This window comes from Coenobita brevimanus, chromosome 61, assembly GCF_032717465.1.
Source record: "Coenobita brevimanus isolate Jiangsu-jjx chromosome 61, ASM3271746v2, whole genome shotgun sequence".
Taxonomy (NCBI): Eukaryota; Metazoa; Arthropoda; class Malacostraca; order Decapoda; family Coenobitidae; genus Coenobita; species Coenobita brevimanus.
Window position 1 is genome coordinate 2302318 of NC_137014.1, and position 17719 is coordinate 2320036.

Below are 17719 nucleotides of genomic sequence, written 5' to 3' on the forward strand. Positions count from 1 at the left end.
GAACAGGGAGGCTTTAGGAAGGGAAGAGGTTGTGTAGATCAGATATTCATTCTTAGATCTTTAATGGAAAAGTTTCTAGAGAAGGGAAAGAAGTTGTATGCGGCTTTCATGGATTTGGAGAAAGCATATGACAGGGTGGATAGACAAGGATTGTGGAAAGTGTTAAGAATATATGGAGTAGATGGGACGTTGTTGAATGCTGTGAAGAGTATGTACGATGGTGCGAAGGCTGCAGTGCGTGTGGATGGTGAACTAGGTGAATTTTTCTCTTTGAAAGTTGGGTTGAAACAGGGATGTGTCATGTCTCCATGGTTGTTCAATCTGTACATGGATGGGGTAATAAAAGAGGTACAAGGTAGGGAAGAGGATGTTGGAGTGACCCTGGTGAGAGAGGATAGTGTTTGGAAACTCCCTGTACTGTTGTTTGCAGATGATACTGTGTTGTTCAGTGAAGACGAAGGAGAGCTGCAAGGCTTGGTGGATGAGTTTGGGAGTGTGTGTAAGAAACGGAATCTAAAGGTGAATGTAGGGCAGAGTAAAGTGATGGTCTTTGAGAGAGGTGAAGTCAGTGAATGTACTGTACAGCGAGGTTGGATGGTGAGGAATTGGAAAATGTGAGTACGTTTAAGTACTTGAGTAGTGTGATGAGTAAGGATGGAGGTTTGGAGGGTGAAGTGCTTGAAAGGGTACAGCAGGGAAGAAAGGTTGCTGGTTCTTTGAAAGCAGTGATAAGAAACAGGGAAGTGAGCATGGAAGTGAAAAAGTTACTACATGACAGTATTGTGATACCAACTCTAACGTATGGAAGTGAAGCTTGAACGTTGTTGGAAGGACACAAGTCAAGAGTGAGAGCAGTGGAAATGAGTTTTTTTAAGAGGAGCCTGTGGAGTCACATGGAGAGACAGGCTGACGAATGAGGATATAAAGGAGCGTTGTGGTGTGGATGTAGATGTGATAGGAAGCGTTATGAGGAACACACTGAGGTGGTTTGGCCATGTGGAGAGGATGGAGGGTGAAAGACTGACGAAGAGAGTGTATGTGAGTGAGGTGGAGGGGGGCAGAGGGAGGGGGAGGCTGAGGATGAGATGGAGGGATGGGGTGGAGAGGTATATGAGAGAGGGGGATGTGAGTTGGGAGCAGGGCAGTGAAATGGTGGGGGACAGGGCGACTTGGAGGCGATTTGTTTGTGGCCACCCCAAACGGGATTGAGGCGTCTGGCAATAGATAGATAGATCCTTGTTATCCTTGTCTGCGTCATATATATATCATTCAAATACCACCATACACGTCCTGAATAACATGCACAATGATATTAACCAGCCATATCCAAAAATAAATCGCTAAGGAAGAGGTGCTAGGGAGCTATAAGGCCTTAATTGATGGCCAGGTGTAGTCAGACAGGTGTGTTGATTTGACTCTTCTCCTTTCACTCTAACTTGGCCTAAAATTGTCATCTCTCCAGCTTGTATATGTTATCACTAGAATAAGATGCTAGTCACGAAGAAGAGTGAAAAGACTAGTAACCAAGGAGACTCATTCTTCTACCTCATGATCAAGTTTTGTCGAATTTAACACAACCACGACGTAAAGGAAGCTCCCTAACACCTTTTCCTAAGCGATTTATTTTGCCTAACACCTTTTCCTAAGCGATTTATTTTGCGTGTTACACCTTACTGTCCTATTCCGTGTTATATAAATCCTTCTAACATCGCCATACTCTGCATAAATGACGTGCAGAATTAGAAAGTTATATCCAAAAATAAATCGCCAAGGAATAGGTATTAGGGAGCTTCCATACCTGACGAGAGAGCCCTGTTACCTGTACTGTTAATTAGAGCTCTTACCTGTATCGTTAATTAGAGCCCTGTTACCTGTACTATTAATTAGAGCTCTTACCTGTACTGTTAATTAGAGCTCTTACCTGTACTGTTAATTAGAGCTCTGTTACCTGTACTGTTAATTAGAGCTCTTACCTGTACTGTTAATTAGAGCTGTTACCTGTACCGTTAATTAAGCTCTACCTGTACTGTTAATTAGAGCTCTTACCTGTACCGTTGATTAGAGCTCTCTTACCTGTACTCTTAATTAGAGCTCTCATCTGTACTGTTAATTAGAGCTCACCTGTTCTGTTAATTAGAGCTCTGTTACCTGTACTGTTAATTAGAGCTCTGTTACCTGTACTGTTAATTAGAGCTCTGTTACCTGTACTGTTAATTAGAGCTGTTACATGTACTGTTAATTAGAGCTCTCACCTGTACTGTTAATTAGAGCTCTCACCTGTACCGTTAATTAGAGCTCTCACCTGTACCGTTGATTAGAGCTCTGTTACCTGTACTGCCGCTAGACGATTTTATTTGTGTGTGTGTGTGTGTGTGTGTGAGAGAGTGAGAGTGAGTGAGAGAGAGAGAGACCTAGAAATAAAACTCTTCCTATTCAGACGGTTTTATTCAGCTTACAGGACGCTTTATTGAATGGAGGGGTTAAAATAAATCCTTCAATAAATCCTTTACTAATAAGCCATCCTAAGTCCAAATCAAAATCGACTTAGGCAACAAGAATTATTACTGAAAGAAGAAAACCAAATCGCCAGCTGGAAGGAGTTAAGACAGAGAGGATGTGGAATTCCAAGATGTGGGAAAAACATCCGATACACACCACACCACACCACGCTACACCACACTACACCACACCACACTACACCACACCACACTACACCACACCACACCACACCACACCACACCACACCACACCACACTACACTACACTACACTACACCACACCACACCACACCACACTACACTACACTACACCACACCACACCACACTACACAACACTACACTACACTACACCACACCACACCACACTACACTACACTACACCACACTACACCACACCACACTACACCACACTACACCACACCACACCACACCACACCACGCTACACCACACTACACCACACCACACTACACCACACCACACTACACCACACCACACCACACCACACCACACTACACTACACTACACTACACTACACTACACCACACTACACACTATGGTGCTGTGGAAAGTATGGTAGTTATGGTTCTTCGATAGCTGGTTATGGTGGTTGTGGTGGTAGTTGTGGTGGTTGCAGTGGTAGGGTGATTGTGAGTTGTGGTAGCTGTGGTGTTAGTTGTGATGCTTGTTGTGGTAGTTGTGGTTGTGGTCGTGGTTAGTTATGGTAGTGGTGATGGTGGTTGTGTGGTAGTTGTGGTACTTGTGTTTATTGTAGTAAGTGGTAGATATAGTGATAGTTGCATAGTAGAATTAGCGCATGGTAGTTGTGGTAGTTACGGTGGTTGTGGTAGTGGAAGTGGTGGTATTTGTGTGGTAGGTTCATAATGTCCTGTAGTAGTTGTGGTGATGTGTGTGGTGATTATGATGTGGTGATGGTTGTGGTTGTAGCGAGTGTTATGTGTGTGGTAGCGAGAGTATGGAGGTGGTGGTGTTGTGGTGGTGGTGGTGGTGTTTGTTGTTGTTGCTGTGGTGGTGGTGGTGGTGGTGGTGATGGTGGTGGTTGTGATAGAATAGTGCCATATACTGTGGTGAGAGGCGATGTGGTTGTAGAACATCTGTTATATGTGTGGTAGTTGTGGTGGTGGTGGTGGTGGTAGTTGTGGTTGTAGAGGCTGTATTGGTTGTGGTGGTAGTGATAGTGGTAGTAGTGGTGGTGGTGGTGATAATGGTGGTGGTAGTGGTGGTAATAATGATAGTGGTAATGGTGATGATGGTGGTGGTGGTGGTAGTAGTGGTGGTAATAATGATAGTGGTAATGGTGGTGGTGGTGGTAGTAGCGGTGGTGGTAGTAGTGGTGGTGGTGGTGGTAGTGATAATGGTAGTGATAGTTGTAATGGTGGTAGTAGTAGTAGTAGTAGTAGTGGTGGTGCTTGTGGTGGTGGTGGTGGTGGTAGTGATAGTGGTGGTGGTAGTGGTAGTGGTGGTAGTTATATTGGTTGTGATATTTGTGTGGTAGCAGTGTAAGTTGTGGTAGCTCTTTTGGTTGTAGTGGTAGTGTGGTGGTAGTAGTGGTAGTGGTAGTGGTAGTTTTGGTGATGAGGTAGTCACGGATGCTACTGTAAAGAAGAAATTATGTTCATTATTATTTATTTATTGCTTTGGTGGTGCATGGTTGTTATTATTATTATTATTATTATTATTATTATTATTATTATTATTGTTGATGTTATTGTTATTATTATAGTTGGTATTTTTATTATTATTATTTTTGTTATTATTATTATTATTTATTATTATTATTGCTTCCCTTAGTATTGTTGTTGTTATTATTATTATTATTATTATTATTATTATTATTATTGCTGCTTCCCTTATTATTGTTGTTGTTGTTATTATTATTATTATTATTATTATTATTATTATTACTACTTCGCTTATTATTATTATTATTATTATTATTATTATTATTATTATTGTATATTATTCTATCAGCTAGTAACCCCTTCAGTACAATGATATCAGTATTTTATTTATTTAATTTTTTCATTGTAAACGTAAGATTTATTTTCACCCTAAAGAAAAGGGGTCGTAATGAAGGGGTAACTAGAGTATAATAAGAATAAGATTACGGGTAAGAAAAAGAATGATGGTGATGATGATGATGATGATGATGATGATGATTATGAGATAAGAAAAAGAATGATGATGATGATGGTCTATATGTTTTTGATGATAATGAGGAGGAGGAGGAGGAGGGTACTTTAATATTAAATAATGATAATAATAATAATAATAATAATAATGTGATAATAATAATAATAATAATAATAAAAATGATAAAAATGATAATAATAATAATAATAATAACAACAATAATAATAATGATAGTAATAATAATAATAACAATAATAATAATAATAATAATAATAATAATAATAACAACAACAACAACACAGGTAGCATTTTAATCCATTCCTCACTGTCATCATTATTTCAACCTCAAGACGATTTTCTTCATCTTAAAAGGCGTCTCGTAGTGAAGGGGTGAGGGGAGAGATGGTACCCCTTCAGTACGAGGTTCAAACTATACTCCTTTCACTCAAACTTGGCCAAAAAGTGTCCTATCTTGATTCCTGGGCTATAACAGGATTTTGACACTGGAATATGGTGCTAGTCACGAAGAAGTGCAGTGGCAAGGATGTACAGCCATGAGATTGTCTTAAACTGCAATAAAGCCCTTGGAATTAGACTGCATAAGGGCGAAAATTAAAGAAAGAAAGATAAATTAGCTAAAAAAGAAATTGTGTGGCTAGCAACTCAATAATAATAATAATTATAATAAATAAAATAAATCGCCACTGAAACGTCAATAAGGGATTTGATAATGAAGAAGGCTTGAGGAGAACCAGATGTTTTAATTATTTCTTAAAGAAGTAGATGGGGATATTACACACACACACACACACACACACATGATAAGAAAGGTGGATTGGATAGTAATGGCAGGTGGGGATATTGATACACACACACACACACACACACACTCAAGATCAGAAAAATGTATTGGATAGTAATAACAAGACGAGGAAGATAATCACACACACACACACACACACACACACACACACACACACACACACACACACACACACACACACACACACACACACACACACACACACACACACACCCTCCTCTTCACCTCAACTAACCACCCATCCCTTCCTCTTCTCTGACCTTCCAGGGAGAACCACTGCGAGATTGAGAGGCGACGACGCAACAAGATGACAGCGTACATAGCGGAGTTGAGCGACATGGTACCCACCTGTTCAGCACTGGCGCGTAAACCGGACAAACTCACTATCCTACGCATGGCCGTGGCTCACATGAAGGCGCTCAGGGGTAAGTGTTACGGGATAAGAAAGAAAGTTAGCCCATCGCCTCTCCACACTGGGTTACCTTCGTAGTGTAGTACAGGTGTGCCATGTCTTTCTCCATAGGTAATTCTCACCTGTATGATTAATTAGGAAGGAAAGTGACCTACCTTTCTTATGTGTGAAGTAAGGGGCGAAGGAAATAATAGGGGAAACGTGTGTATTTTAAGTATGTTGATTACACACACACACACACACACACACACACACACACACACACACACACACACATTAACCCCTGTCCACACCAAACCATCATCATCAAAGTAGACATTCCTTTTGAGGCCTAATCGTCCCCAAAACACGTCCCACAACCGTCACTGTTCTACCCAGGTCCCCAATTGTGCTTCCGGGTCAAGAGGAACAAGGGAGGAACCAGAATTAAAAATGAAATGAGTCTTCTTGTAGTGAGCTTTACGTGGCAGATACCAATGACGTCACAAATAATACCTGGTGTAGTCCAATTATCACCTGAACAACCACACCAACTACCACAACAACCACCTTAACAACCACCACCAACTACCACCACAACCACCACCTTAACAACCACAACAACAACCACAACAACCACCCTAACAACCACCCTAACAACCACACCAATCACCACCACCAACAACCACCACCACAACCACCACCAACCACCACCTTAACCTTAACAACCACAACAACCACCACCCTAACAACCACACCAATCACCACCACAACCACCACCACCAACCACACCAACCACCACCCTAACAACCACACCAACCACCACCCTAACAACCACACCAACAACCACCCTAACAGCCACACCAACCACCACCTTAACAACCGCCAACTACCGCTTTAACAACAGCTTCTCGTTAGGTCTGAAAGCCTAACAGTGACTTCCGGGTGTGGGTGTAGACGGTGGGGTGTGGGTGTAGACGGTGGGTATGGACTGTGGCAGGGGAGTGTAGTTGGGAATAGTGATAGTGTAGTTGTTATGTGTAAGTATCGGGTGCAGCGTCTTCATCTACTGTGACTATTTCACCGTTCTCATAGTCACATTACGTTGATCTACTGCTACTACTACTACTACTACTACTACTACTACTACGAGGGGGGGTCCTTCAGATGACTAAAATCGTCTGTTGGAAGAAATAAGGAAAACCGTCTTAGTGGATGTTTCAAGGAAGATTTCACACCTCTTTCTTTATAAGCTGTCTCGCTGTACCCCATTTTACCGATGCTGCGATTTATTCATGTCATTTCAGACGATTTCCTTCAGCTTCAGGGAGACTTCAGGTACTGGAGGGGTTACATTGAGCCTTCATTAACCCCTCCATTAATTGGGATGTGTCTTGAAGGGAGTAAAAACAAAAAAAAGTGGAGAGAGCGAGAGTAAAATTTAATTACGGATGTCGAAATGGAAGTGGAGAGAGAGAGAGGTGAAGCCTAGGGGTGGAGGGGGTGTATCTTAAATGACGTGTTCTTTTGTCTTGTTTGTGCTTCGTGCCAGGCCAGGAGGAGCCACCAACCCTACACCTGGACATCCCACCCAATCCCACCCATCCCACCCAGTCCCAGCCCGTCTCACCCGCCCCCCACCCCGCCCAACCCCGTCCATCCCATGCTAGTCCATCCCTTGTAATGAGAGAGAGAGAGAGAGAGAGACCTGGACAACTTCATTCTTGAGGGTAGTGCCAAAATTCAGAGTGCATTTGTTCCATTAAAGTCACACTGATTAGCAGAAGAACGCAGTGTGTGTGTGTGTGTGTGTGTGTGTGTGTGTGTGTGTGTGTGATAGAGAATCTTGTCTCAGCTGCACAGCCATATCGAGATTTCAACCAGGAAAACCAGTGATTCCCCCCCCCCCCGCCACCCCCACAACCCTCCCCACACCAATACCACCCCCACTACCCACAACCCTCACCCTGCCCCTCCCTCACCAATACCACCCCCACCCTGCTCCTTCCCCCGCCAGTACCACCCCCACCTTGCCCCTCCCTCCACTAATATCACCCCCACGCTGTCCCTCCCCCCACCAATATCACCCCCACCCTGCCCCTCCCCCACCAATACCAGCACCACCCGGCCCCTCCCCCACCAATACCACCCCCACCCTTCATCATTGTGGGGTACTACAATATCCGGCCAGTCGCGCCAGTCTCATCGAAGGCTTCATATCAGCTGAAGTACTGGAAATTCAAACCTATTTTCTCATAAGTTGAATTGGCTGAGAGAGAGAGATGGGGGGGAGGGGGAAATGTCTCCAAAGCTGAGGAAAGTTGTCAGAAGTCAGCAGGAGGAAAAAAGCACACTACATCACTCTGATGACATGCTTTGTGGACTAATTCTTGCTGCCTCCAGACGATTTTATTCAGCTGTGAGGGGGTGGGAGGGGCCTGTGATAGTGAAGGAGCAAAAGAAGGCCATCTCTAACCACCCTAGTATGAAAAGTCTCCAATAAATAAATAAATAAAATAAATAAAGGTACCATGAACAAATAAAATTGTTTGAAAATTCTCCAATAAATAAATAAATAAATAAAGGTACCGTGAATGAACACAACTGAAAAGTCTCCAATAAATAAATAAATAAAGGTACCGTGAATAAATAAAATTGAAAAGTCTCCAATAAATAAATAAATAAAATAAAGGTACCGTGAATAAATAAAACTGTGTGAAGGTAAAAAGAATAGATCACAGTAGACCCTCGCTATAACGGACCCCGGTGTAGCGGATATCGGATTTAACGGACGCCACAAAGCCCACCAAACTTTCGTCGTCTATAACAGTGTTCGTTAAATGGGGTGCAGTGGGTCGCAGTATAACGTCGTTGGATTATAGATATTAACGCTTTGGCGCTGCAAACTTCATATTTTCTTCCAGCCTATGTCAGACGATTATAATTCAGTAAAAATGCATTATCCAAGGGAAGGGTTTAAGGTGTACATAAAATATTAAGTAACACTAAGAAAGGTGTTAAGGGACGTCTTTTACCCCATTATTTCTCACGGTTCTGTGTGTAGGATTATGTTGGATATTAAGCGTACCGCCCTCCGCCTATGGGCTCGTAATCGCGAAGTCCATAAGTCCGTACCTTGGAATTCTTCCCTTTATTAACTTCTAAACATTTCAGATTCCGTCTTAAAAAGGGGGGGCAGGGGGTTAAGATGTGTGCAGAATAAATCGCTGGTGAAGAAATGCCCCGTATAGTAAACCTAAGCACACCTGGGCCCATATTCTCATCACGAAAGGAAGCTCCGTAACGCCTCTTTCTAAGCGATTTATTTTGCTTATTAAACCATGCTGTCCTCTTCTGTGATGCTTAAATCCTTCATAAATCACCATACTAAAATAACGTACAATTTTATTTTAACCAGAAATAAACCGCTACGGAAGAGGTGCTAGGGAGCCTCCTTAACCCACGAGAATACGGTCCTAGAAGACTATCTCGGCGAAAATCTTGGAAGGAGCCGAGATAAGAGCATACCGAAGTGGGCATTCCTTGGCGGGTCTGCGTTGAGGTGAGGGAGTCGATGGGTGGGGGAGTGGGAGGGAGGAGGGGGATGTAGGGATGTGGGTATGATCAGGTAGGGGTAGTGGGAAGGAGGAGGATAGAGGGGTGTGTGGGTAAGATTAGGGATTGGGTCACACTAGGACGACTTCGTGCAAAGTCGTACCTAGCATGTCTTGGCGGGCAATTTTCTAGTGATTTCGGGTATTTTTTTTATATTTGTGTGTGTGTGTGTGTGTGTGTGTGTGTGTGTGTGTGTGTGTGTGTTAAAAGATGTTTGTCTTTGGATTGAGGCAACATCCCAGGATCAAAGACTTATTGTTATACTTAATTGCACAGATTTTATTAGTCACGTAAATGCATGACTTCAGTATATTTTTACCTTGCTTTTTATGACCAAGATAAAGAAAAAAAAAAAAGCGCTTATTCTGGACACGAAAAAGCTGTAAACACTTCCTCTGTCCAGTTCGGCTTAACATCCGTGATTCTTAGGCTGTCTTGCTAATATACACAAAAATACAGCATATTATTATACTTGTAAATGTAAACGTAAGTATGGAGCAGATATGGTAGGCAATACTGAAGGTTACAAACATGATGCGTATTTCCTTTGTTTCGTAAGGGAAGTGTCAGTACCGTTGCCGAAGAATAAATAATATAATAAAAATCTTGTGCCAATTAACGATGGATTTTAATAATAAGGAAAATTAAGCAGTGTTGATATTTAATGTTTGTTTACGAAATGTATGGTTATTGATGTTTCAGTAGGGAGTATAAACATTCACCATTTAAACATTTGGCGGGAAAACGTCACAGGGAATTGTTTTGATGAGATGGCAAACTAAACACTGCTATCAGTACAAAGTCACAGCTGTTTGCAATCTTCAAGAAATAATGTTTTTGGTGATATTTAATGTTGTAGTAATTGCCCTAGCATCCCCAGTGTTCATTTTGTTGTTGAAAATTCGCGTGGTTGTCTCGCTTCGTCTGCCATTCACTTACAGAGCGGCGTTCAGTTGTTATATCTTGGTGGGGAAAAAAAAGTTAGGCAAGAACGAATCCTATAACCTTTTGTGGCAGAAATTGGTGGAGATTACTACACACACACACACACACACACACACACACACACACACACACACACACACTATCCTCATGTGACCTGCTTTAGTACATGTTTGAAGTCTGTAATCTCATTAAGTATATCACACTTCAAATTTTCTTCCGTTATATATGCTTCAGAGTTTTTATCGGCGTAGATTGCATAAATAGCATACTAGAATATACTAAGCAGATACGTAGATAATTTTAAAAGGAAGATTTGGAGAGAAGTCACCATAGAAAACGACAATGTGTGTGTGAGAGCTTGGTGAGCAGGAGGGTAGTGTGGTGAGGGAGTGTGCGATAGGGGTGTGGAGGGGGGGGGGTGATGAGAGTGGAGTGGAGGCGAGGCGAGGTGAAGTGAGGGTAATGATGAGGAGGTAGGGGATAGAAGAATGTAAGAGATGGTGTGTGTGTGTGTGTGTGTGTGTGTGTGTGTGTGTGTGTGTGTGTGTGTGTGTGAAGGGGGTTATAATGTGGTGAGCTAAAATAGTGAGAAGAGGTGGTGATGACGACAGGTATTTAGAGAGAGTGGTGACAAACGATATGGTGATGATGGTGAGAATGTGTGAGGTAGGAAGAATGAAGAGAGGCCTTAGACCGGTGAAGGTGGGGGTAGTGATGATGATGGTGATGAGTTAGGTCATGATGGTGATGATGTTTGCACAAAAGTGAGAGGAGATGACGATGGTGATGATGATTGTGTGAAACAGGGCAAGATGGTGAGATGATGATGGTAATGGTAATGGTGAGAGAATAGGTGATGGTGATGGTAAGGTAGGTAGATAGGTAGGTGGGTGGGGTTAAACGATGATGATGATGATTGAAGTTGTGAGGGTGTGTGTGTGATGAGGCAAGATGGTGAGAGGAAGGGATGGTGTGTAGATAGGTAGGTAGGTAGGGAGGGCATGATGCAGGCTAGGAGAAAAGAGAGGAGTTAACTGTAACGGGTGGGAGTGTTGCCCGGAGCTTGCTTCCTCCTAAGTAAGTCGTGACTGACACAGGCGGACGCGAAAGTACAACCAACGGGAAAGGAGACCGACTAATTAAAGCACATTTCGAATTCTAACCACCTGTTTACCCCGTAGATGGTGATTATGGTGTGGAGTTGGTGTGGATGTGGGGGCTAGAGGAGTGTGTTAGGCCAGGGGGAGGGTGGGGGGTGGAGGGAGTTGGTATGTGTTGGTATGCGGCGCGGGAAGTGTGTTTTGCGACCGGCTGTGCGCGCGCCCGTCCCCCCACTACCTGTGCTGCTGCGAGCCGATGTGTAGCGATGTGTACGAACTGTTGAATTAATGAATATTTAATTGTCCGCGGCGTTCTGCCCAAGTGACTCTCATTGAATATATTGCCTTCTTGTCTTGTGTGATTTTACCGCCAGAAATTGAGTTGTGATTTTAAATACTGTAACCCGTGGACGTCTCTCTCTCTCTCTCTCTCTCTCTCTCTCTCTCTCTCTCTCTCTCTCTCAGTACCAGACGATTCTAAAAATGAATAAAAAATCGTCTGGAAGTAGCAGGAACGAGTTAATGCGTCATCGTAGTGAAGGGATAGAGGCGTTCCCGCTTAAGCACCCGTCTCTGAAGAACTTAACCTCTCGCCTATTGTGATCATAGCCAGAGAAATTGATCGTTACAATGAGATATAACGCCTCAGTTAATGCAAGGATATATATTTTTTTTTTTTGTATTTCTGTTCTGTATTGGTGCATTTCTTGAAGTTAAATTTATGCGTGCATATTCGTTCCTTCAGCCTGTTTATATTATTATTATTATTATTATTATTATTATTATTATTATTACTGTTATTATTACTGTTATTATTATTATTATTATTACTATTATTATTATTATTAATTCTACTACTACTACTACTACTGCTACTACTACTACTATTACTATCATCATCCCTACTCCCAGACGATTTTTGTGTTAGCTTAAGGGAGGTATTTCGTAATGAAGGAGTGTGAAAGCCATATTGAACTGCAATTCGAAAAACCGCCTTCAGGAAAGAGACCTTCAGTAACTTCAATCCGATGACGTTGTAGTTAAGTAGTTATGCAATCTCCACATGAATGAATATATTTAGCTGAGAGAGAGAGAGAGAGAGAGAGAGAGAGAGAGAGAGAGAGAAGAGGGTAACTCAACATATATAACCTTTCCAGTTCGAAAAATCCCGCCAAACACCAAGAATAATAGCTAATCCGTGAAGTCTTTGGGTGGCCATCTTGCCATGCCAGACTCGTTCCCAGTTCAACTACACGGGATTTACATAAAGATCTCTTCTGTAATTCCCGAACACTTTGAAGTAAGAATGGCTGCTTGTGGTGATCATTTGTCTTGTAAATAATATGCTAAGTATTAATCTGTCAAGGAGTAACGATTCTGCCGGTACAGGTGCAGTGTGACGACGTATACCCCTTTTTTAAAAATAAGTCGGTATTATACATAAACGTTACATTTTCATTGATTTAAATATACAGGACTAAATAAAAATATACGTTAATGCTTCCTAACAATATCAGAATCACCTTTGTTGCTTAAAAAAATAAATAAATAAAAAGAGCATAAATGGGTGGCTTGGACATTTTTCAACGCTGGTGTGGAAAGATGTCCGCCTTAACCACGTCAATGTCCGTCGTTCATGTGTCGTTATTAGCAGACGGAATTCCAGTAAGTACAGCCCTAATAAAAATAACCTGTATTTAATTGATTCTAACCAAGTAGAACCGGTTTCATTGTAGGTGAAAGACACAAAAAGATTGTCAAGTAATTTCCATACCCCACGCTTGCTGTCTGGCTCTGTCCCTACCCCTGTTCTCTGACGCCTCTTCCCCTCCTGTCCTCTCCATCCATCACCCATACCTTTCCAACTTCCCCCTATCTTCCCCCCACCCCTTTATTCAGCGTCTGTGTCCTCCCGTATAACCCAGCTACTGTCCTGTATATATTGGTGTGTGTGTGTGTGTGTGTGTGTGTGTGTGTGTGTGTGTGTGAAATCAAACTGCGGTACTGTATGATCCTGGGTTTGGCAGGTATAGAGGCGTTCTCAGGGGTTGAGGTTGAGGTTGAACAGGATTCAGAGATCTACAGAACTCGAACAGGATCAGTGTAGGAAAAAAAAAAAATCAAGCTTTGTTGCCATGTTACAGCTGTGGGCCTGAAGCAGAATTAGTATAACAAAAAAAAAAGAAAGAAAATACCAAAAACCTGATGTAAAATTGTACCAGCAAGCATACATAATATATCAGTGTGACAGGATCTATCTGTCTATCTATTGCCAGAGGCCTCAATCACGTACGGAGTGGCCACAAACAAATCGCCTCCACGTCGCCCTGTCCCCCACCCTTTCACTGCCCTGCTCCCAACTCACACACCCCTCTCTCATATACCTTTCCACCCCATCCCTCCATCTCATCCTCGGCAACTCACAATACATTCTATAGCATTACTGTGTGACGGGATCAGTACAGGAAAAATCCAAACATTGCATCAGTTAATTTTTACTTATACCCGGCATTTTGAAAAAGATATTTTAGAATAACTAAAAAGAAACATTGCATTTATATTCTAAATAGTTTTATACTCGAAATGTACAATTGAACAATAGTCATAAAAACCTCAAGAGAAAGTAGACGGGTTTTCATTATACTTGAAAAATGTATATCATGCATTTGTATTGATTTATTTATTTATTTTCAAGAATATGGCTATAATTTTTTTTCTTGGAACAATCTTGCGGGCTTCTAGCCTTTGGTTCCTTCTTCCTTGCATAAAAAGAAATAGTGGGCTTTAATCAGTTGGTCGTATTATTTCCCATTGAATTAATATCCTAACCCATAGAGAGGGGTGAAATATTCTATCTATCTATAGCCCGACGCCCTAATCCCGTAAAGGGCGGCCGCAGACAAAACGCCTCCAGGTCGCTCTGTCAGCTACCATTTGACTACCCTCCCCCCAGTTCACTCCCCCCTCCCTCATATATTCGCAGGTTCAAATTTGTAAGTGGCATGTGGGTCTGTTTGGTGATGTGTTGGCAGCGGTGTGCGAGGCCAGTCACCCAGCCCTAGATGTAGTGGACCGGTACCCCAGCCTTAGCTCCTGGCTCCCTAAAAGCTGTCATTTGGCGCTTAGATGTGTATAATGGCAAGACATACACATATATTCAGTATGTTGGGTTGTAGTATGCTGAGTAAGTGTGAGGCACCTGGGGGTACTGACAAAGGGCAGGTGTGTGGCAGGGAGGGGTGAGGCAGGTGTGAGGTATGGAGAGGTGAGGCAGATGTGAGGCATGAAGGAGTGAGGTATAGAGAGGTGAGGCAGTTGTGAGGCATGGTGGAGTGAGGCAGGTGTGAGGTATGGAGAGGTGAGGCAGGTGTGAGGCATGGAGAGGTGAGGCAGGTGTGAGGCATGGAGAGGTGAGGCAGGTGTGAGGTATGGAGGGGTGAGGCAGGTGTGAGGCATGGAGGTGAGGCAGTTGTGAGGTATGGAGAGGTGAGGCAGTTTTGAGGCATGGTGGAGTAAGGCAGGCGTGAGGCATGGTGGAGTGAGGCAGGCGTGAGGCATGGAGAGGTGAGGCAGATGTGAGGCATGAAGGAGTGAGGTATAGAGAGGTGAGGCAGTTGTGAGGCATGGTGGAGTGAGGCAGGTGTGAGGTATGGAGAGGTGAGGCAGGTGTGAGGCATGGAGAGGTGAGGCAGGTGTGAGGCATGGAGAGGTGAGGCATGGAGGGGTGAGGCAGGTGTGAGGCATGGAGGTGAGGCAGGTGTGAGTTATGGAGAGGTGAGGCAGTTGTGAGGCATGGTGGAGTAAGGCAGGCGTGAGGCATGGTGGAGTGAGGCACCTGTGAGGTATGGAGAGGTAAGGCAGGTGTGAGGCATGGAGCGGTGAGGAGTTGTGAGGCATGGAGGGGTGAGGCAGGTGTGAGGTATGGAGAGGTGAGGCAGGTGTGAGGCATGGGGGGGTGAGGCAGGTGTGAGGCATGGAGGGGTGAGGCAGGTGTGAGGCATGGAGGGGTGAGGCTGGTGTGAGGCATGAAGGGGTGAGGCAGGTGTGAGGTATGGAGGGGTGAGGCAGGTGTGAGGTATGGAGGGGTGAGGCTGGTGTGAGGCATGAAGGGGTGAGGCAGGTGTGAGGCATGGAGGGGTGAGGCAGGTGTGAGGCATGGAGGGGTGAGGCAGGTGTGAGGTATGGAGGGGTGAGGCAGGTGTGAGGCATGGAGGGGTGAGGCAGGTGTGAGGCATGGAGGGGTGAGGCAGGTGTGAGGTATGGAGAGGTGAGGCAAGGTGGAGTGAGGCAGGTGTGAGGTATGGAGAGGTGAGGCAGGTGTGAGGTATGGAGAGGTGAGGCAGGTGTGAGGTATGGAGAGGTGAGGCAGGTGTGAGGCATGGAGAGGTGAGGCAGGTGTGAGGCATGGAGAGGTGAGGCAGGTGTGACGTATGGAGAGGTGAGGGAGTTGTGAGCTATGGAGAGGTGAGGCAGTTGTGAGGCATGGAGAGGTGAGGCAGGTGTGAGGTATGGTGGTGTGAGGCATGGAGGGGTGAGAAAGGTGTGAGGCATGAATGGGTCAGGCAGGTGTGAGGTAGAAAGGGGTGAGGAAGGTGTGAGGCATGAATGAGTCAGGCAGTGTGAGGCATGGAGAGGTGAGGCAGGTGTGAGCCATGGAGGAGTGAGACAGGTGTGAGGCTTGGAGGGGTGAGGTAGGGTAGGGTGAGGCAGGGCAGGGTGGGGGTAAGACAGGTGTGAGGCTTGGAGGGGTGAGGTAGGGTAGGGTGAGGCAGGGCAGGATGAGGCAGGGGTGAGGCTTGGAAGGGTGAGGTAGGGTAGGGTGAGGCAGGGCAGGGTGAGGCAGGTGGATAGGGAGGCCAGTAACATCTGGTTTCCCACGCGGGTTGGTTGATATTCCAGCTCCACCCCACCCCCATCCCCTCCCCCTCCCCCTCCCCCTCCCCCTCCCCTCCCCTTCCCCTCCTGTACCCCTATAGTTAATATCCTCCTGCTTCCTTTCCATGATGCCCCCCTCTCTCTCTCTCTCTCTCTCTCTCTCTCTCTCTCTCTCTCTCTCTCTCACACACACACACACACACACACACACACACACACACACACACACACACACACACATGGCCCCTCTCTCTTCTCGTGACTTTTGTACACTAATTATCTTGTGTTTGTCTCAGTAATTCCAACATATGTGGATGGCAGTGAAATCCCAGTGTTATCTCTTCCAGTTTGAGAGGTCTTTCTTAAGTTAAATCAAATCATAAGGTAGCCCAAGGGCTGAAAATGTTCTTGATTAATCCATGGAGTCTAGAATTTCCCCTACAATATTAATTTAACCAGGATATAACAGTTAGTGCACTCATTAGCAGCAGTAGGGATCAGAGATGGTAGTATTTGACTTCACTGTTCAAAAATCTCCAGTGACTTGTTGTACTGGAGTAACGTTAAACAAGAAATATGTCATCATATTGATGGCATCAAAAATGTCCACCCACATAGGTATGGATAGAGAAACCCACACTGGTAAAGGAAAATATGTATTTCCAAGTAGTTTCAGCAGCTACAGTTAACCTCTTAAGTGGAACTCCATTGAAACTACAAACCAGTCTTCTTCTGTAGTTCTGCTGAAAACAGCAGCAGTAGATGCTGAAACTGTTTGGAAATACATCTTTTTATAGGCCTGCGTGGGGTTCTTTATCCGCATTGATGTTCTCAACAGTGTGACTCATCAGCCGACAGCTGCCAGATAAGAACATAAGAAGAGAGGATAACTGCAGTAGGCTGGGTGGCCCATGCTAGGCAGCTCCTAGAAGAGTAACTGAACTACTAGAATGAGATAAGGATAGCAAAGACGAAGGCTCTCCCCAGCCCTCCAAACCCTCCAGCCGAAGCCGGCAGGAAAAAGTCAGAAAGAACACCACGCAGTATAGAAAAACTGGCGTGGACATTTTACAGGAAAGTGTTTAAGGAGAATAGAGACTATCATAGTGTAACCTGAAAAGGAAAAATTATGAATTAGTATTGGTTATAAGATTTTCTTTTTTCTATATCCACCCCTTATTTGTCATATGCTTATCTAGCCTATGCTTGAAACTCTCGGTGGAAGAGGCAGCAACTACTTTACTAGGTAGCTTATTCCATTCGTCTACTACTCTATTACCAAACCAATTTCTACCTATTTCCTTATTGAAACGGAATTT

At 44.0% G+C, this 17719-nt stretch overlaps 1 protein-coding gene across 2 annotated transcripts in view; it reads left to right on the forward strand.

Moving 5' to 3' along the window:
• Window positions 1-17719, forward strand: part of tgo (Aryl hydrocarbon receptor nuclear translocator homolog tgo) — a 261601-nt gene that overhangs the window by 195112 nt on the left and 48770 nt on the right. For both annotated transcript variants that reach the window (XM_080275477.1, XM_080275478.1), the window contains one exon: window positions 5742-5899. In XM_080275477.1, the coding sequence (XP_080131603.1) occupies window positions 5742-5899 (158 nt within the window). The remainder of the gene's footprint in view (window positions 1-5741; window positions 5900-17719) is intronic.